The sequence below is a fragment of the Mytilus edulis genome, chromosome 4 (assembly GCF_963676685.1).
Source record: "Mytilus edulis chromosome 4, xbMytEdul2.2, whole genome shotgun sequence".
Classification (NCBI taxonomy): Eukaryota; Metazoa; Mollusca; class Bivalvia; order Mytilida; family Mytilidae; genus Mytilus; species Mytilus edulis.
In genome coordinates this window covers 8,854,642-8,877,202 of record NC_092347.1, presented here as the reverse complement: position 1 = coordinate 8,877,202, position 22,561 = coordinate 8,854,642, and the positions used below count along the sequence as shown (strand labels likewise).

Sequence of the window (22,561 nt, the reverse complement as noted above, 5' to 3'; positions counted from 1 at the left end):
AATCTTTCACTTGTATGAGTGTCGCCATCTATACTATTAAACGAGAAGACCTCATTTTTGGGTGTCGCTTCTTTTCTTTCCACAATAAATTAATCAACACGCCTCTGTTTCCTATAGGTACAGTGCATAGTCGCATTTGTCATCCATTTATATGATTATTCAGATTGAGTTATTTTGGGAGAAATTCGAGAAAAAAGGCATCCGGATATTGTCCCGTCATTAGACGAAATTTTAAGTCAGATTAGACTTCCGGTTTGCGTTTTTCTGTATACTTTGAACATACATATGCTACGAATAAAGTGTATTTTAATTCTATCTGCTATCATTTTCAAGTTTACTATCCACGGCGGTCACAGAGTTTATTAAATGACACAGAAATTAATAACTATAGGTCACCGAACGGCCTTCAACAACGAGCAAAGCCCATACCGAATACTCAGTTTTTAAAGGCCCCGAAATGACGATGTAAAACAATTCAAACGAGAAAACTAGCGGCCATATTTATGTACAAAAAATGAACGAAAATCAAATATGTAACGCATACACAAACGACAACCACTGAATTACAGGTTCCTTACTTAAATGTTCATAACATCCTAATGTATGTTCATATTGAAATTGATAGAAAACCAAAAATTGGGAATTTTGGAAATGAAGAAGGAGGGATAAAAAAAAACATTTTCCTGTCTCCAATAACCTATGACTTATGATACATTTTTTTGTACAATTGCTGAAATTCTGCAGTCATTCAATATTTTACAAAATTCTTCCAACAACACTTTACATACTTTAAACTACGGTCTGAATGCCCGCGATTTCGCGGGTGTGTTCTAGTTTTATTAAAATGATAAAATCATACTTACATTATTTCCATAAAACAATGTACATGTACGACCATAAAAAAAAGTATATTCCTAATAATTTGATAATTATCGTATTACATTATCTATTTTATACGTCAAGAAAACTTGTTATTTCCAAACATATATTGTCAGAATTTTAAGTTTTTGCTGTTTTATGGTTAGAATGAGCGATGGTTCCTCAATTTCTTTTATATCAAAGAATGGTATTACAAAGATGTGTGAGCAATGATAATTTATTAACGTCTCGCCATCAATAAGGCCATAAAAAAGATTAGGTTTGTTTGCCCAAACCCTACCTACCCAGAAAAAAGCTGCCTACTCAAATTCTTTGATTGTCCTGATTTGAAGAAGTTTTTTTTAATCAGATAGGCATGAAGACTAAGAAACATCCGATACGTAAATTTCTTTAAAAAAAAAAAAAATGCCTACCTACCTACCCACTGTCTCAACCTTTGGTAGGGTTGTGGCAAACCAAAATATTTTTAATTGTGGCCTAATACAGCATACACAATTCACATTATAAAAGTAAGCTTTTTAAAAATTATTAATGCCATTCTAAAAAGAATTATGAAAGACAGATTAGAAAGGAGCTAGTATTTACAAATTTTCAAAAAGCTATTATAAAACAAAAGTTAAATCATAAATCATATTTATCACATCTTTTATCAGTATAAAAAACGTCTTCTACGGTCTAAAATAAGCTTGCCGGTTTTGGCACATATTTGTATCACATGTATTGTATTTTATTTGTTCAGTCGTGACACCCATTACTGTGTTATACGAAAAGTAAACACCTATTATAACTTAAGATATACATGTAAACAGCATCGTCTTAAATTTGAGCAAATTGTAGAAAACGTTTCACATTTAGAATAAAACATTCAATTAACACCCACAAAGAACGACATAACATTCAGATACATAACAACTTTCAGGAAGACAAATGTTTTGGTGGTAATTATGAAGTATAATACATTTGTAATACATGTACATGCATATCCTCGACCTACTGGACATTTAATAACTAATGTACATTTTTTTCATTAGCATTTTCAACAGCTTCATCGTAACTCGGTGGTGCATCAGGTTTATTGTCTGACCAAGGTGTAGCTGGTCCGTCAGGTTCTATAGGACTATTTCGTAATACTGCTGCCTCGAGCTCTGTTTAGATAGATAAAGTGTATAACATATAAAATTTAAAAAAAAAAACATACACAATTTATTAATCAGAGGCTCTAAAGAGCCTGTGTCGCTCACCTGTATAATTACTGATGCTTTGGAAATCATATATAAAAAGGTTAAAATCATAATTTATAGTATAAGATACCATTAGATACTTATAATAATATCTAAGATAATAGCAAAATTTCCATAAAATTACTAACTCAGGGGCAGCAACCCAACAACTGGTTGTCGGATTTGTCTGAAAATTTCAGGGAAGATATATCTAATTCTGATAAACATTTTTGCCACCAGTCAGATTTGCTCTAAATGCTTCAGTTTAAGAGATATAAACCAAAAACTGGATCTAAAGTTACCCTATGTACTATTTTTAGCCATGTCTGCCATCTTGCTTCGCGGACAGGGTCATCGGACACATGTTTAAAACTAGATACTCTTATGATGATTGTGGACAAGTTTGGTTACATTTTGTCTTAGTAGTTTCAAAGGAGAAGATTTTTGTAAAAGATACAAAAATTTAAGAAAAATTGGTAAAATTGACTATAAAGGGCAATAACTCCTGAGGGGGCCAACTGACCATTTAAGTCATTTGACTTATTTGTAGAACTTACTTTGCTGAACATTATTACTGTTCACAGTTTACCTCTATCTATAACAACATTCAAGATAATAACCAAAAATGGCAAAATTTCCTTACAATTACCAATTTAGGGTCAGCAACCCAACAACGGGTTCTCCGATTTATCTGAAAATTGCAGAGCAGACAGATATTAACCTGATAAACAATTTTATATTTTTTGATTATAGATTTGCTCTAAATGCTTTAATTTCAGAGATATAAGCCAAAATCTACATTTTACCGCTATGTTATATTTTTAGCCATGGCCGCTATCTTGGTTGCTTGGCTGAGTCACCGGACATATTTTTAAACTATATACCCCAATGATGATTGTAGCCAAGTTTAGTTAAATTTGGCCCAGTAGTTTCAGAGGAGAAGATTTTTGTAAAAGTTAACGACGACGGACGACGAAGACGACGGGCGACGACGGACGCAAAGTGATAAGAAAAGCTCACTTGGCCCTTCGGGCCAGGTGAGCTAAAAATGCATAGAAAAAAACAAGTAAAAAAACTATGCCAGAAAAAAACTTCATTGCTAAATAATTTAGTTTGTTCTGTAATCACTACACTTAAACGGTTTCAGTTCTTATCCATTCGTTTTTGATGCGTTTTATTATTTGATTTTGCCATGTGATTATGGACTTTCCGAATTGATTTTCCTCTGAGTTCAGTATTTTTGTGATTTTACTTTTTATCAAACAATGTAAATGAGAGTAAGTATGTTGAACATTGCTTTCAATTAGGGTTCTCGCCTTTACGTTTAAATTGCATTGTATTTAAAGAAATAAGAAACATATATTAATCAAAGCGCTGTAAGCGCTGAAGGCAGTTAACCAAAAACCAGGCAAACGTAATTATGAGCAGTGGCGGATCCAGAAATTTTCATAAGTGGGGGCCCACTGCCTGGCTAACAGGGGACCTGCTCCAGTCATGCTTCAGTGATTCCCTATATAATCAACCAAATTTTTTCTAAAAAATGGAAAGGGACTGAAAAACCCTCTAAATCCGCCTCTGATGTGGCATTAAACATTCATATATTGTACATTTATGTTTATCTAATGAATTAATTATTAAGGCAAATAATTTATATGTTATCAAGGTTTCAATAGCAATGAATATATAAATGTATATTTTTATGGTGAGTCTGCAGTGGTACAAGTTCGCAATGATTGTAGTTGTTCTAGTTGGTAGTTAACGTTGGTTTTAGTTGACTGTTAGTAGTACGTGTTGACTTAGTACGAACATGTAATAGTATGAATGGACTGGTTTCCCTGTAAAGAAAACTGAGTATGTGTTCTATAGTACAATAGTTATGCGACACAAATCAGACAAATGTTCACTACTACAAGGATCAAAGGTAAGGTCTGGCTGACCTGCCCATAGTAACTGTAAATGATTCCATACATGAATATATATGGTTTAGGGATGGGGATCTCGAGGGTTTTCAAGTTCTCAAACAGGAAGGGATAGGATGACCCCAGGGACTTCCCCTATATATCATTTGATTTGTTATATTGTCCCATACATGAATATATATGGTTTAGGGGTGGGGATCTCATCGGTTTCCAAGTTCTCAAACAGGAGGGGGTAGGGGGACTCCCCCTATATTTCATTTAATTAGTTATATTGACCCATACATGAATATATATTGTTTAGGGTTGGGGATCTCGACCGTTTCGTAAGTTCCCAAACAGGAGGGAGTGGGTCACCCCATGGACTCCCCTTATATTTCATTTGATTAATTATATATATAGTCCCATACATGAATGTATATGGTTGAGAGGTCATCCGTTTCAAAGTTATCAAACAGGAGGGGGTAGAGTGGCCCAAAGGACGCCACCTATATATCATATGATTTGCCTACATTCAGGTAGTTATTTTGTGAAAATAAAGTTAGAATCTTCCAGCTACTTTAACTGATCCTTCAAAATTGAGAAAAAAAAATTCCCCCTTCAAAATTGCAGTAATATGTTTACACTTTAAAAGCATCTTACATGCATTATCAACATTTATCACTGATAAAGAAAATTTAAACTGTGACCAGGAACATATATATCAGTGGCGGATCCAGGGGGGGGGGGGTTCCGGGGGTTCACACCCCCCCTTTATTTTTGCCGATCAATGCATTTGTATCGGGACATATGTTTTGCACCCCCCCCCCCCGCCCCCTTTGCCCTGGGTGCCCTGGGTTAGCACCCCCCCTTTCGAAAATTCCTGCATCCGCCCCTGTATATTGTTAGATATATTGTTCCCAGCTGTCACATTGTATTGGATTTTGACATTAAAATTTGTCAAAAGTAATTTTGAGTTTCTGTTTAAAATATTTTCTGCTTTTTCTTTCTTTTACATATATCTTTTGGTTTTCAATTCTAGTGTTTATATTCATTTACCATGCATAGATGTATTTTGTCACCTGCCTGGATTCGCCAAAAACCCGGAATTACCCTTATCCGCTTCCGGAATCGGATCCGAAATTGTAATTGTCTTTTCACGGCAGCCATTGTCATTGTGTTCCAATGTTGTTTTTGTCAGTCAGATACGATTTTACTCGTATTAACACATTTTTTGTCGGCGATTTTCTGTATATAGTTAGCGATTGAACTAAATTGACATCGCTGTCATGAATAATAATGATTAAAATAAGTTTTGACATCGTTGATTTGGAGACTTTGGCGAAAAGGTTTGCAAAGCTATTTTTTATTTTCTTTCAAGTGGAACTGAGACTACTATAAGTTAACTGTGATATAGTTGTCTCAGAGTGGAAGGCCCGTCGGGCGTGGCTAGTAACCAATTCGAAAGTGGAAGGTCGCGGACCTCGGACCACCGCTAATTTGAACCCCTGCCTCCAAATTGAAAAGATACGAATTTCGTCTTCTAATTTGAAATTGCCGCCAACAGCATGAACAGTTGAACTTATTATATAATAGACTACTGACGTAGTTGTACTACGTATTGACGACAAACAATATTCCTACGACTTTTGCCATTTGGGAAATCTTAACTACTTGTCTTAAAAGATTTTCGGCGATTAAATATTTCGTACAATTGTTTTTTGACATCTTAGCCAAAAGCACAGGCGATAATAAACTACATAAGAATACCTAATGAGCACTACTTCCTATGTGCAACTTCAAATCTTTTGGGAAAATCGACGACCATTTAACGTTTTTATGGTAATATTTTTTATATTCTAGAATAAATAGTATTAAAAAAGTGTTCAATTAGTTATATATAACATAGTAGCCAGCTAGATAATAACAATGGCAAGTATTTCAGCATTTTTTGGGTAGACCACAAATCTAGGGTGCTCGCATAATGCAGATTAACTGCATAAAAATGATAATGTTTTGAATTGAGTTATTTCCCTTTGTCCAAGATACAGTTGATAGTGGAACACACAGACACTTACATCATGCACTACTAAGTGTTTATATTTTAAAAACGTCTTATTTGCCAATCGGAATAGTGTGTGTTTCATAAAAATGTACTTTTTACATAATTAATAAGCAAAAAGCCTCAAAAAACTTGAAACTGATTATAGTTTTATTTCTTCATTTTTTCATTAATTTTGAGATACAAAAATGTATGAGCAACATCCTTAGCGAAAGATACCAAGCATTACAAACAACAACACGCAATATGGCAAGTTATATTAAACAGAAGTTTATCAAGGTGCTTACTGCAAAAGTTTTGTTCATGGAAGGGTGTTTAGCATTGCAGATGCATTCATGATTAAGCCAGTTTACTTACCACTAGGACTATAATTTCGTCGAGTTTCGTCTACATGTAAAGGAACAGAATGATCAGAGTTATTTCTTATGGAGTCACGTCTCGGTCTTGTGGTATTTCCCATTATTTTGTCTTTAACCCACGTGAGTGCAGAACAACATTTCTCTCTTGCACGTTTATTGCTGACGACACATAGCAAAATAATCACAACAATTGCCAATGGAATCATATCTTTAATCGAATTTCCTACTTGGTCCCAAATGTCTGCAACTACAATTAATTATAAACATTTGCGTTACGTGCATAATATATCAAAATCCTGATAACAATGAGCACACCATTAAAAAGAGACGGCCAGAATGAAAAGAAACAGAGTCCATGTTTCGCTTGCTTGGAAGTTAACCTCGATTACATGACTTGTAATTCAATCAGATTGAGGGGGAAAAAATCATACACTATACACCTTTTGCATTATTTTGTTTACATTCAAAAGAGCTCGTTGTGTTGTAAAAGGGATTTCTTAAAAGACAGCTATGCAAAATATTTCACAATGTTCACGACAAGCCTAATAAAATCAAATCAAATGAATCCATACAATATAACATGTATATGTACATTTTAAATGAATAGCAAAGTAATAAAACTAATATCAAAGCTGAAAAACACAATCACTTCACATCTTTGAACTTTGAAACTCTCCGCTGTTACCGTGAGGAATAGGATTACAGATGTATCAAACATCAAAGACTTTAAACACGCAGAAAAAAAAGACAAAGTATATGAAAAGCATAGACATTTGTTTTCAAACACAAACAGGACAGACTGTACACTCTCAATTCAACACTCAAGACTATGCGTTGGACAATTTATTTAATTAGATGGTACATGTAGCTTAATATTATCGCTATTTCTCCCACATAAATTAAATGTAAGTATTTGTCCAATTCCTTTCCAAACTAACTTTAAGCATAAACATACCATTGACTTTAACTTCTGATGTAATCTTCAATCTAAGTTTTGACGACGACTCTTGGTAATCCTTTGCTATAACAAGCTTAAACATCATATCCCGAGCTTTAGCAACACATGTACGGTCAATTTCGTTATCTGAACTATCGTAAGTCTGTAATGTATAACTTGTTAATGTATCTGTATCGTATCTAAATATAAAATGAAGATCTTTTAAATACGTTAAAAAGAATGTCATTTGTTAAAATATTACTATGCTGGACATTTATAAAATATAGAATTCTTACAGCGAAATAATTTGACTTTTTACCCAAACAACAATATTCGTTCGTGTAACGGCAACAACAGTGCAAATGCTGAAATGTCTCGCCAGGCAGTTTTACTTATTCAATTCATGTTAAAAGTCTGTAATATGAAGGTTTACTTAAACTATCACAGAAAACTTAAAATTATCATTGAATCATGAAAATGAGATCAATGTCATTTGTACCCCACCAGACAGACTTTCCATACACCAAACATAATTGAACTACATTTGTATATACTAGTAATTGCTTATACTATCTGATAAAACTAAGCATAGTCCAATGAACCATGAAAACGTGTTTACGGTAACCAGAAACCTGCATGACGGACATGTTCAACTTACAATCATTCCATACACTAAATTTATTTGATCGAATGCTTTAACAAAGTTTCTGAGATACTGACTTGACCACGTACATGTAACATTACAATTGATCACTGTCCTATGACATGACGGACACGTAGACTTTGAAAGGAACCATTATACGGTTTTCTCAAGAGGTCACTCACTGAACATTGAAGATAAGGACAAAGACAATGGACATATGACAGACAGAAACTTGTCTTCGTAACATATACACGATTTCTGTTCACATGTTATAATGCATCCAGGTGTTTTACCTTCTGAAATACAAAGTAAAGAATTAAATAAATAGATTACGTTTTCGCCGCCGCCGCCGTCGAATTGTAATTCATAGGTCTAGCACTCTACGGCTTTCGACTGTGGCTGTCAAAAATTGGAGACAAATTTCCCACTGGTCAAGTTTCGACCTAAATTTTAAATGGGTAATGTCGTGTAACAGGTACAGTAAATAATGCAAATCTTCTGTATATTAAAATATATTTAAATATTAAAGCAAATAACATATTTTACTGGAAGTCCATTGTACAAGGAGGATCTTGGATCCTACTGAATTCCAATTGTAACTTTAAGATATACATAATATGTATATCTACTCACCCATCGCCTGGAGGCATTTGTAACAACCAGTTCTACATCAAATGATGGAAAGTCAAATTCTTCAGATTCAAAACAAACTGTGTAGTCTAAAAAATGTTCGTCTTCACCATCCGTAAAGTTAAATGGACATATTTTTACATCTGTTTTGCCGGACCAAGTCAAAATGTAGATTTTCTCCTCAGGCAGCCTTCTTGCGTATTCATCACAGTTGTGAGAATTAAATGAAACTACAAGAAAAGACACAAGAAACCAATAAAAGAAGAAACTAAACAATAGGAATCAGTCTACATTGTATAAAACACTGCTACATGGAGTTGTTTGTACGTAAACATTTTTGTAGTTTATAACTTTTTTTATGTAATATACTTTTATATAGAATTAAGAGAAAACCCAAAATACTTGATTCAGACTAAGTTTTCAGCATATTCAGTTTGTAACTTACATGTTTAGGATGATAACTGAATTGTTTTCATACAATTTGTGTCATTTATCAGTACACCAGTCGTGTTGCTTTTTTGTCTCCGTGTTTTTAGACATTTGTTATGTTTTCTTAAATATTTTAAATTCTCTTATGGAATAGACCATTAACATTTTAAGTTTTGCCAACAGACAATTAACTTTTAGTTTAAAGAAAGACGCTGGGAATGTGTTATATCTGTATATTATGTTATGTTTACTCTTCTCTCCACAGGAGCTGGAGTTAAAATATATATTATCAACCAACCAAATTGTACATGGGAGCTTCAACTCTTTTCATCTGTTCAATTTTAAACACGGAAAAACAGATGTTTTACATCTTAAAATGTGTATCAAAATTATTAGGAAACTCCTCTCTCAGGCAAAGTTGATCCTAGTTTAGTTTGGATTTTCTGTTTTCTTTTTAGATCTCATCTAGCATAGCTCCAAACGTTTAGAAATACGTAGTTATATATCCCTCAACTTTAATTAAGGTTTGATCATTCTTGATTAAAAACAATCTATAATAAGATTAGCGCTTCAGACGCAAGTCTTATTTTCTACTACTGACACTAAGTCGGTACCGCTGCTGGTGGACTGCTAGTCCCCTTGGGTATATTCAGCTCTGAAGTCAGTGATTCTGTATTTATATATGATTTATATATAACCACTATTGTAAAATTCTCCATTGACACATAGACAAATTATTAAGAAACTAAAGTTCATCTTCCCTGAGGCAAAGTTGACATTAGGATTTATTTGTTATATAGGTCATACAGTTTGCATTCACATATCACTTGTTTTATATATTCAAGTATGAGTGCATAGTGTGCCAGCATCAACCGTTTACTTACGATCCACTGTATTACAAGTTATTGTTCTAATGAAGGCCATACATATAACACCAGTAACTACATGTATATCTACGTTTCTTCTCGTCATCATTCTGTTCTATTGTATAAACAACATTATCTGTAAACAGAAACAAAATATCTAACGTTTTTTTTTTTTATCAAAAACATGTCCTCTATACAGTACGGGGACGACATTGTCTGAATCAATAGTTTGACCTGGTTTGGGGGGGGGGGGAGACATTAATAAATTTATAATAGCTTAGGAACTTATATTTTTAATAAAAACGTTTCAAAATTTGTTTTTTAATTTTGTTTTTACATTCATATGTGCAATGATCGCCTCACTATCACATGCAGGAACATAAATAAATCGTGAATATTCGTTAATGCTACTTTCGTCCGGTGTTACTGTCGGAAGAGACTTCAGAACGTCAAAAAGTGCAAGCTTTTCTAACATTGTCATCTTAGAGATGAATTTTAAGAGGTTAGCTCTTCTTAGAAATAATCTTGAATTGTCGTATTGAATCTTACATTAGTAGAAAGTAGCATTAGTGAAGAGAAATGCTGGACTCGATATATCATTTTTCAGCAATGTTTCTCTTGAAGTAGATTTTTCGAACGTGTTGTAAATGACCCGGACTCAGGGTTTTGCTTCAACTATATCATATTCCTTGTCTTACAAAAGATTGACAGGGCCGCTTTGATTGTCTCTTCAAGTTTTGTGCTTGTTTTTTTTTTAATAGCTACGCAACTGAAGGAAAACGTTCAAGTAATCACAGAAATGCCTCACGCAATGTGATTCTTCTGTCATAACTATATATATTGTCATTTTGTTTATTTTCTTTTGTTTCATATTCTGACATAGGACTCGAACTTTTCTTGAACTGAGTTTTACTGTGCATATTGTTGTGCGGTTTTTTTTCTACATTGGCTAGAGGTATAGGGGAGGGTTGAGATTTCAAAAACACGTTAAACCCCACCGCAATTTTGCGCCTGTTCCAAGTCAGGAGCCTCTGGCCTTTTGTTAGTCTTGCATGATTTTTAATTGTAGTTTCTTGTGTATAATTCGGAGTTTAGTATGACGTCCATTATCATTGAACTATAGTATACATATTTGTTTAGGGGCCAGCTGAAGAACGCCTCCGGATGCAGGGGTTTTTCGCTGCCCATTAGTGGACTTCGGCTGTTATCTGCTCTATGGTCGGGTTGTTGTCTCTTTGACACATTCCCCATTTCTATTCTCAATTTTATGTGCACGAGTATTGTTATGCAACACAAATAACACATGTCATGCATGTATACACTTTGTTTTATAAACATTACTTTCAATTCGGAGCCCTTTATTGTGTGGCATTCAAATAAAGACAGCAATACGATATATTCAGACTTGTCTGACACACGATATTACATTGTGAAGTACGTGAAAGGTTCAAATACTGTTTAAATCAATGTTACAATAGTATGATGTCAGTACACACATTTTTATATATGTTGATCGATGAAAATGAGTAGAATATATTTGTACTAATAAAATCACTTACTGTTTGTGAAAATTATGTGTACTACATTATTATTTCAAACTTGCACTTATGATAAGTTTTCATCCATTATCGAAGAGTGATACTGATTGGCATATGAACGGCATATGAACTGTGTAGCTATACCCATTTGTTATTGTACACATACCAGATTTAAGTATGTGCATGTAGATCTTAACAACACTCGTATATAAATCATGTCAATTATATAGTTTTCGACAAAAAGGTTTATTTAAATAGGAAAATAATATATATTGGGACAATTAATGAACTATAAATTCGATTAATTAAATTGAAACATATCGATACATTCAAAGGTTGCTTACTTTTTTGCTTTATACAGTAAGTAACATGAGTAAGTAAGTAAGTAATTATTTATTATAGTTGCATGCGTATCACAACATACATTTATACAATTATATATATAGCAATTTGATATTTACACCCGGCCCATTGGACCTATATGTCACTTTAGCAATATTAAATCATATCCGAAAACGTAAAAGTTTACAAAATAAAAAATACAGAATTAGACGTAAAGTTGTTTTTTTCTATGAATGAAAGCTGAATTTCCAAATTTTGCAGTTTGAATTTGATAGTCTTCAATAATGGATAATTTTTTCGCTATTGTCACTAAAATTGTCTAATGCAACCATAGGTAGAAATCTTTGTCTAAGTTTGTCATAGCATGGACAGTTTAACATAAAATGCTTTTCATCTTCGACCTCTTGCTTTTCACACAGTACACATATTCGGTCTGCATGGTAGCGCTTCGTTACGGAACCTTCCAGTCTCTATACGTATAGGAAGAACCCCACATCTTAATTGGAAAAGAGTCGATCATTCTTGTTTAGACAGATTTGATGTGATATACTGTTCTAGTTCGTAATTTTCTGAAGGTCAGAAATGTTCGTAGTTTCGGTGATAAAGCAGATTTGTATTTCCATTCACTCTCAGTATAACATACAAGTTTTTCTTTAGCTTCTTTTATGTCCACTGTTTGTTTTGTTTCATAGAGGTTACTTAAACCTAGTTTATTAAAGATGTACATAACTTGTGTGCACCAGAATCCATTATTCTTATACTCCCACTCGAAAACTTTTTTCGTGAGTCTCTCATCGTCCATAAGAATGAGACGGTGCCATAGGCGTAACATATTTAACCATTGTCTTCTTGTTGGTGGTAACCAGCCAAGTTCACTGTTTAATGCTATAGTGGGTGCAAACCGAAGTAAACCACAGAAATAACGTACTGCTCTGTTTTGTATCATATCAATGCCAAGATAAGTATTGTAGCCCAAAACAGCAGAGCAATAATCTAAAACAGGGCTGATACAGAAGTTAAACACAGTTTCAAGGGTTTTAAATCCAATTTCTTTGTATGAATGAACTTTTGAAATAGCAGCACCAAGTGCTCTACCACCGGCTTTGGCAAATGCATCTGCTGCAGCAGTATATTTATGTTTTTCGCTAAAAATAACGCACAGGTACTTGTATTGCTCAACGATTTGTAGTTGTTGATTTTCAATTTTGAATGTTGAACTGGTTCATGGAGTTCGACCTTTCGGTAAGTGCATAACACTTGATTTTGCACTATTTACGTTTAAACTCCACTTCTCACACCATTTATCAAGTACGTCAAGAACAACTTACATATCGCGTTCGTTTTCAGTCACTAAAGCAATATCATCGGCGTAAAACAGTATACAGATTTTTTTCATTTTCTACCGGGATACCAATGTTCAAATTTTTAATCTCAACAGCTAAGCTATTAATAAAGATCGAAAAAAAGCGTCGGAGAAAGGTTGTTCCCCTTTCGGACACCATTTACACAAGGGAACCAGTTCGTTTGGAATCCGTTTATACGCACACAAGACTCAGTGTTAAAATATAAACTGGATATAGCATTGTACATGTAACCATCTATTCCATTCAATCTAAGTTTGTACTACAGTAAGTTGCGGTCAACAAAGTCAAATGCTTTCTGCAAATCAACGAAATTTACAAAGGTTGACTCCGATTTTGAATCATACTGTTTAATGTAAAGACATGGGTCAAACATGATTGATCTTTTCGAAATCCGTTCTGTTCGTCAACAATTGAATAATTTTCTTCTAAAAAGTTTTGCAATCTGTTGTTTAAAACCGAACTATTATAACACTTAGCTACTACAGAAAGCAGACTTATAACACGGTAGTTTAATGGAATTCTTTGATCTAATTGTGTACCTTTTGGAATTGGATGAATAATAGCCTTTCCCCATACTGAATTTAAGGTTCTTTTCCAGTTTCGAAAAATAATTGAAATAGCTTATGTAACACAGATATAACACTGTGATTCTTCAAAACTTCATAATTCAGAAGGTCAATGCCCGGCGATTTCCCGTCTTTAGAATTACAAACAACCTTCTTAACTTCTTCGATCGAAATCGTTCCAGATAATTTTCCGTGATCAGTGAACGGTACTTTATCTTCCATTTCACGAAAAATTGTGTCACAAAAAAGCTGCTTATATACTATCTTTTTCCCCTTGTTCTTCTCTACAAATCTCGATTGTTCTAATAAGTTCATTTATCGTTTGTTTAATTATGTCGGAACACATAAAATCCGCAGGAATACTACGCAGTTTGAAATGTTTTAGGTTCTGATCTGTCTTCACATCGTTATGTATATCCGTTTTGAGATCATGTGGAACGCATATATAGTCGACAACAGCTTTGCCTCTTGACGAAATTGACGTGTACTGATTTGATTTTTCACCAAAACGACCATTCAAAACGCAGAATTTACTGTCAGTTAGAAACTCTACAAATACTTGTCCGTGTTTATTGCAAACAGAGTCTATAGTGGTCCTTTCACAAACATTATCGAATTCAAAATTGAAGTCATTCAAATGGCCAATTCGAGAGTTAAAGTCGCCTAATAGAAAGATGGCATCCATATCGCAATGCAAGTAAATTATATAAACTTTAGTAGGTTTTCCTATCTTTAAACTGAAAAAAACAATGTTTGTTTTCAGCACCTATCTTCTTTGATTTTTTCTTTATTCCCTATATATAGAATTCTTTTTTACAAAATGCCCGCCTCTTTCCATCACAGATTATCCTGATTCCGAGTGACAGTCAATTTTTCTTCACCATCCCAGTTGACTTACATTGTAGGTCCTGGGTTTTGTATAAACTGTTAATTTGTTCTATTCGAAATATTTTCCACTGGACGTTTATAAGTCATCTGAAATCAGTTACGCAGCCAAACAATTTCATATGGAGAAGCGAGGCTGTCTTGCATTGTATGTTTTTTTCTTTCGTATAGAGTAATACAGACTCTTAAAAGTCACCGCGGAAGAAAATACACTGTTATAGGATGCCTTGCCAAAAAAAAACCAACATTTTGGTAGATGTTGAATTTATTTAAAAGTAATGCGACAGTACACTTTTTTTGACTGGTGGTGAAAAACATACTTTTTTTTTATCTTGTTCATGAAAGAGGGTCAGTAGACGCCGCCAAAGAAGTGGGTTGCATGTTCAAATCCGCTGAGTCGTTCTTAAGTTACATGTGAATAACAAGATACTAGAATACACAAATAATTTACAGCTTACAAGAACAAAATACAATTCAAATACAAAAAGTATGTTACAGTCATGCCAGTAGATTTATGTACTACGTTTTGTATTGCTTTTTCATTCGTTCTTGATTTGTGTGATAATTATCCTATAACTATTAAAACGACAAAAATGCACGTTTATTTTCACACTTACTTCTATTTGCATTAAAAGTTTCTTCTAATCGTATATTTAAACAATATGACCTTATATGAACTCAAATTTAGTATGGAATAGATTAAATGCATCTGATTAATAAAAGACGTATAGTCACGCACCTTCATATCGTAGGTGCAAATAAATGGATCTGCAACAGTCATATTCTCACAATGGTTACCATTTTCTTCTGTCTCGAGTGTTTACAGACGAATACGCAAAGAGAGGTAACTCAATCTGGTGCTGAATGCACAGAAATCTCAGTGATACATGTATACGACTTTTGATTTATATATTTATCATACCAATTCAAAGTTTTACTGTATGTTTGATGTATATCTTGATATAATTAAAATTTGACAGTTAATGTTTGTCGATTCAAAAAAGTTTGAAAAACGATTGTCGACTTTAGCTATACTTTGCCATAAAATGTTTAATTGAAAGGAGAGGTGCAGTAGATTTTGAGATATGCAGTAGATTTTGAAAAAATAAATAATAATAGCTCCCAATTGCAAGTTACATATTCTCATGAAGCCATTTTAATCAGGAACACAAACTTCATTCCGATTTATCTTCTTATTTTCGTTGCAATATGTGTGCTGTGCGAGGAAGCAATTGCTATCAATTATAAAGGTTTCAAATTGGTTTGACTTGGCAGTAAATCGTATCCAATATCACCGTCAAAGGCAAAACAAGAAAACACGTGTTTCAACATCCTTTTCACATTTATACCGCAGTCCCGTCCCAATAGGCCACGATCGCAATACGATCTGTATAAAAAAAAGCAAATTTTGATGATCGTACTACGATCGTGTAGATCGCAATAAGGTCGTATCACGATCGTAGTGAGGTCTTCAAGATCGTGATGAGCGTGGCCAACTTTGAACATGTTCAAAACAATCGTGGTGCAGTCGTGGCGAAATCAGGTCGTACATGTAGTAAAAGCGTAGTGAGAGCGCACTAAGGTCGTAGTAAGATCGCAAAGGTCGTTTTACCATCGTAGCGAGAGCGTAGCGAAAGCGTAGCGAAAGCGTAGCGAAAGCGTGATTCTATTCAGAAAGACTTCGCTACGATCTCACAGCAACGTTATCACGACCTCACTACGACCATCACGTTCTCATCGCGACCCTACTACGCTTCCACTACGACTATACCACGCTGTTCACGAATATAGTAAGATTCAAGCACGCCCTTGTCGTCCTCATCACGCTGTTCTTACGACCTGACTACGTTCATAATACAACCATCATTCTCATTGTCATTTTCACATAAAATATATTAAATCTTTCCAAGTTTTGTTTGTCTGCATGTAGTAAGGACTTCTGGTCCATTTTCTCTAACGGCTCAACCATGCTTCTCGTTTTTATATAGATTAGACCGCGTTGGTTTTTCCCGTTTGAATGGTTTTACACTAGTAATTTTTGGGGCCCTTTATAGCTTGCTGTTCGGTGTGAGCCAACTTGAAGGCTCCGTGTTGAAGGCCGTACCTTGACCTATAATGGTTTACTTTTATAAAATGTTACTTGGATTGAGAGTTGTCTCATTGGCACTCATACATCATCATCCTATATCTATTGACACATCTGTGTCCTCTCTGATTTCGTTTACTAAACCATCGTGATTTGAGCTTTATAAACCAGCAATAGGTTGTAATTTAGGTTGAATTGGTCGGTCCGACATCTCTGCTTGCTCATGATTCGTTACTATCAGAGCTCCCTCTGCCTCTACATCAACTTCTACCACCACGCTAACGTGTTCTAGTAGATTTTGGTGACATGACTGTATTGTTTCCGAGAAAACTACGTATTAATCAGAAAAGAAGGAATGGAACTGTATTGATATGGAACACGATGTTGACGTTTTTGCTGAGGACGTAGTATGATCGCAGTATGAACGTGCTATTATCGCAGGAGAAGCGTGGTAAGATCGTGTTGCAATCGGATAACTCGTGGTATGGTCGTAGTGAGAACGTGATGAGCGTAGAAAGATCTTGATAAGCGTAGTGAGGTCGCAGAATAAGCGCGGTGAAAACGTGGTATAATCGTAGCGGGATCGTTGTAGAAGCGCAATGAGGACGTAGTAGCATTGTGAAAGCAACGAAAATTTACATTTTCATGCCGATCATGCCGCGACCTCACCATCATCTGAATTTATTTTAGATCGCGGTGAGCGTGGTGCGATCGTGGTCTACTGGGACTGGGGCTTTAATAAGATATAAGAGCACAATTCAAAGGTTAATATATACAAAAAGATATATAAGATTCCTATATTGAGTCGATTGCAGTTAACAGATTCTAAAAATCCATATAAAAACTTGAACAAAATAAGAAAAATCGCTCAAATACGCATAACTTTTATTAAATACAATACAATTCCATTCTTTTATAATATCAAACTTTAGAACAATACAGTGCCAGTGCGAAGAAAACAATTTGAAAAAAAGTGGACAATAAAGAAACGAATCCATAAATAGCTTGCCAAAAGTGTGGTTGTAGATACCCATTCATTGTAGCTGCCATTTTACGGGTAAATATGTGGCATGATTGCCAATGAGATGATTCTTCAAAAGAAACCAAAATGACACAGAAATTAACAACTGAAGGTCACCGTGAGTCCTTCAACAATAAACAAAGCCCAAACCGCATAGTCAAGTCCTATGTTGAAACTTAATTTATCAATAAAAAAAATCAACAGTTATGTCGATAATAACAATAATCAAAGATTTAAATACTGTGTTTATAGGTAACCATACAAGTTTGAAAAAGTAATAATTGAAGTCTTAGATAATTAAAAAAAAATATCTGATTTTTAATTCCGAATATAAGTTTTTCTATAAGTAAAAAGCAGAAAACTCCGAGAATAAACATAACTGTAACAGTTGATTGAAATGTTACCTGCTGGACAAAGATACTCGCAACAAAAGTTAAGAAAAGTAAAGATTGATCAAAACATACCCAGCCGAACTGATAGGTTGAACTCGGGTGTTCGGAATGGTGAACAGTTCCTGCTCAACTAGCCGTACCCAATATGTTTCTCGTGATAAGTGAAAGACTTAATCTTGACTTAAAATTGTTTGAAGCAAAAGATAAGAAAAGCCGTAAATTACTGAAGTCTAGTTATGGTAGGCATTGAGAAAACGCATAGGGCTGATCTCCCAAACAACTAGAAAAAAGGGGAATTTAGAAGGCGGGGATGCTGCAAGGCAAACTTAATCGCCTTTGCTATGTTGTTCAGATTAACCTACATGTATACGCACTGACCAGTTTATACCTGAATGTTCTATACCTGAATTTTACGAACGCCATCACGAGTTGGTTAACCGTTATGGAATAACCGTTTCACAGATGATATTGGATAAGAATAAGTATAAGAATAAGAATATGTATTATCCCTTGATGGGCAGCATAACATGTACAGATAAAACAATATATCATGATTTGTAACAGAAAAACATTTTTATATATTGAAATGAAACATTAAAAAGTTCAGACAGATGTTATTATCTTCATTCTATAAAAATCACATACATTTAATTCCAGGCGGGATCAGAACTATAAAATCATTACAATTATCATTGTTATTACATACATTAGTTAACATTTCGTCTAACATCTAGACATGTAAAAATATAGAAGATATCGGATATGTTCCTTATATCTTAACTACAATCCACTTCCCTTTTCACCACGAATATCACCTACCAAACAAGACTAATAACCGGGATTGTAATTACATGAGCAACACGATGGGTGCCACATGTGAAGCAGGATATGATTACCCTTCCGGAGCAGCTGATATCACCCCTTGCCTTTGATGAAGTTCGTGTTGCTTACATGTAAGTCTGTAGTTTTCTATGTTGTTTCTTATGTTCTATAATTTAACTGTTTGTCTTTTTATATTTCAGCCATGGTGTTGTCAGTTTATTTTCGATCTACGAGTTTGAATGTACCTCTGGTATCTTTCACCCGTTTTTCAAAGAATTGTATTACAAGGCCAGTTAGAACATAAAGTTAAAAATAACAAAAATAACAAAAATGTTTATAATACGGGAAATTAAAAACTAAATATATGAAACGGAAATAAATAAAGATGACGCACTAACAAATAATAAGTTATCTTAAGTAATGTGCACTTTAAATCGTATAAAGTATCAAATGTGGAAACTGAAATTACAGATTAAGTGTAAAATATACGAAATTATCTGTTGAAATATAGATACAAAAACCTCTCCTCATTGTAACCTTAATGTTATCTAAATAGTTGAACGAAACAGCATGCAGGTGTGAAATAGTCATTGAAAACAGAGATTCGGGACAAAACATTCAATTATTTAATAGATGTAACCTGATATATTATAGCCTAATAATCATTATTATGAAGCATCAAATTCCAAATAGTGGATTTTAGTTTTCCATCAAAGCGTTTGTATAGTCCTACTTTTATCTTACATAAGCACACTTAAAAAAACCAATTTGAATTCTATTAGAGTATTATATTACACTTATTTATAAGAACATCTTATTAAGCACACTCATTGTAATCCAAACTATAAACCCGAAGCTTAGCTTCACACCCTCTTCACTGATAATATATGATAGAAGGTTAACATCTGTTTTTACATTATTTACATATGTCAAAGATGTAAACATTTGTTAGTGTGCTATGTTCGTACATGTTAAAGGATACAGAACTTTAACATGTTTAAGTCTTTTTGAAATAGATTTACGTTTGAGTACTACTTGATACCTTTTGAATACTTTTACATTGAAATAGCTGTAAAGGCTTTTCAGTATATTGTAAATGTTTCCAGAAATAACAGAATTTAAATGTGTTAATGAAAATTGAGGTTATTGTAATCAAACAAAGGAACACAATACCAAACCAATATACTATGGCCTATATGACACAATTCGTAGTTCTGAAGCAACAACAATTGCTTTCTAATGATAACTGCAAGTACTCTACGATGAGTGTATTTTTTCCGTTTGTCAATGTTTTTGTATTTGGTAACGTTATGATGGGTTAAACACTTTCTACTGAGTTTTCGTGTGTTGCCATGCTGTACTGTTACACCACTGTCATGTTATGGTGAAGGTTTAACGCTCATAACCATTTTCATCCTCGAAACATTCTGTCCAAAGTTAGAATACTGTTGATATTGATTTACGCTCTGCGTGTAGTCATTGAAAAAGATCAGTTCATTTGTCTTCATGAATAGTTTTGTAAGCGTTGCCATAATGAAAACAAGAAAGAGTGGCATGTTTAACACTGAAACAACTATCAACCACAGACCACATAAACTAGATTTGATCTATTAAAGGTTACACTTTTTAAAAACAGGGGCAAAATACAGCATAGCATGCTTCAAAAGACGTAAAGTGACATTTTGTACAACATGTGAAACAATGCAAACGAGAAAACCAATATAAACATACCACACCTCCTTCTTTTGTATAATTTGAATTAAATAAAGATTTTTTTTCAGTTTGTAAGAAGGTGCAATGAATTTACAAATACGCTAACAAACAATATTGCAACACCAGTAATATTAATATGATTTAATGGATTTACTTCGATGGAATACACAGCCGCTTTTGATTGGTATGTTGTCTTTCTTGGGATACCTTTGTTCATCTGATCTTTTTGAATGGACTCTCATAGTTAGTTAATGTTAAAGTCACACACATGTTCAACATGGTCCTGATTTCCAAATGTGAAACACTTTTGACCTCTATATTTGTCTGTCTTGTAACGAACGAGTCAGTGTTGTTAAGTAATTTGTCCATAAAAACTATAAAATACAAGATTTTATTAAAAGAAAAATATATAGACCGAACATGAATTGAAAAAAATCAATTTACTTTTATGTTCTACTGGCAAATAAAGGAAATAATACTCTTGGTTAAAACGACGTAAATTATCATCGCCATTTAAGCAGAGTATAATATACATGACTTATTAAGGTCTTTCCCCTACATGGGAAAGACCTTATTGTTTTTCTAATGTTTTTTTTTCTTTTTTTTTCTTTTTTTTCTTTTTTTTCTTCCAACATTTTTTTGACAAGCCCGCTTCTTGTTTCTGTTGAAGTTATTAAGACCAAATATGGACCATCGCTGGACCTCACCAAGATGTATTACCAAATGACTCTGTTAATGATTTCATCATTCCCTTGATGAGTTATCTCCCTTTTATTGATTTTTTTCAACATGGCCCTCCCTCGTTGGTTTTAAAGATATCATGAACTTAATTGGACGAAATGTAGATATTATCATGATGTATTACCATGTGAGGCTGAATAGGATTTCATCGTCCCCTATGAGAGTTATATCCCCTTGAAACAATTTCTTTCCTTTGCATTTTTCTCAAAAAGTATAAGACATAGAATCGATTTGAAAACGGCAACATGTACATGAACAGATGGCAATGTTAATGAACATGTACAATCATTTTGTTATTAACCCTTATAAGGAGTTATTTCCCTTTAAAAATTATAAATAATTTTTGAAAAATTCTATTTTCAGAACCGGAAGTCATAGAGACCTTGAACCTTCACCAATAATCTTTAATTCGTGTGACCTTCAATATGCACCCAAGGTCAAAGGTCACCGAGTGCAGAATAAAATTACGCTGCAATTTCAAGCTTACATATTAGGAAAACGATAAGAGTTTGCTGCATACATACAGCGTATAAAATGTTCCTCTCGACGAGCTCTACATTTTATATAATAAGCCCATAAAGGTCCGACCGTCTGTTCAAAAGTTACAACGGGATGATTCTTTAAAGTATAGTATTTTGTGTATATCTTTTTAAAGGTAACAGATATCAACCTACTATAAACTGCAAAGATGATCAGTAATTCAAGACCTTCAATTTGAGGTCAATGTCAGGTCATGATGAAATTTCACCTTGACCTTTACAGTATACTATGACCTTGACCTTGTGATATTTGAAAGGTCAAGTGGTCCTGAGTTGAATGGTGATAGTCCCATGTCTCTACGACTACCGGTTCTAAAGTTTGGTATTGCATCATATATTTGATGATTAATTGTGACCTTGGTGAACTTTGAAATTGTCTTAATTCTTTTTCTATAATGTTGTCCTTCAACTGTAGATCATTTATCATTTAACAGATTTGAGATATCTATTGTCGTTGTAGAGATAATGCAGTTTGAAGTTTTGCGAGCGGATGCATGTATTTCTGAATCAACAAGAGCATACCTCTTAAAATGTTTTAGAAATTGAAGAGGTTAACATAGTTCTATGTTTGACCAAATACCAAAAACATTCCATGGAAAAACACGCCAAAAATTCAATTTGAAATTTTCATG

General features: G+C 33.9%; 1 protein-coding gene across 1 annotated transcript; it reads right to left on the bottom strand.

Annotated features, from left to right (window-relative positions):
• Positions 1 to 1,762: 1,762 nt before the first annotated feature.
• On the bottom strand, positions 1,763 to 11,596 carry LOC139518889 (uncharacterized). Its single transcript, XM_071310560.1, has 6 exons — positions 11,480 to 11,596; positions 9,939 to 10,056; positions 8,629 to 8,855; positions 7,371 to 7,515; positions 6,414 to 6,662; positions 1,763 to 2,024 (listed from the first exon to the last, which is right to left on the bottom strand). Exons 2-6 carry the CDS (start codon positions 10,027 to 10,029, stop codon positions 1,888 to 1,890), a joined length of 849 nt encoding a protein of 282 aa, XP_071166661.1. The 5' UTR covers positions 10,030 to 10,056; positions 11,480 to 11,596; the 3' UTR covers positions 1,763 to 1,887.
• Positions 11,597 to 22,561: the final 10,965 nt, after the last annotated feature.

What these genes read in the sequence shown, in the direction of transcription:
- LOC139518889 (XM_071310560.1), bottom strand. Translation starts at nt 10,029, where the DNA reads ATGATGACGAGAAGAAACGTAGATATACATGTAGTTACTGGTGTTATA. An exon ending in AACTTGTAATACAGTGGATC is followed by an intron (nt 8,856 to 9,938) that starts GTAAGTAAACGG and finishes CTTTTCTTGTAG; the next exon opens with TTTCATTTAATTCTCACAAC. An exon ending in ATCAGAAGTTAAAGTCAATG is followed by an intron (nt 6,663 to 7,370) that starts GTATGTTTATGC and finishes AATTAATTGTAG; the next exon opens with TTGCAGACATTTGGGACCAA.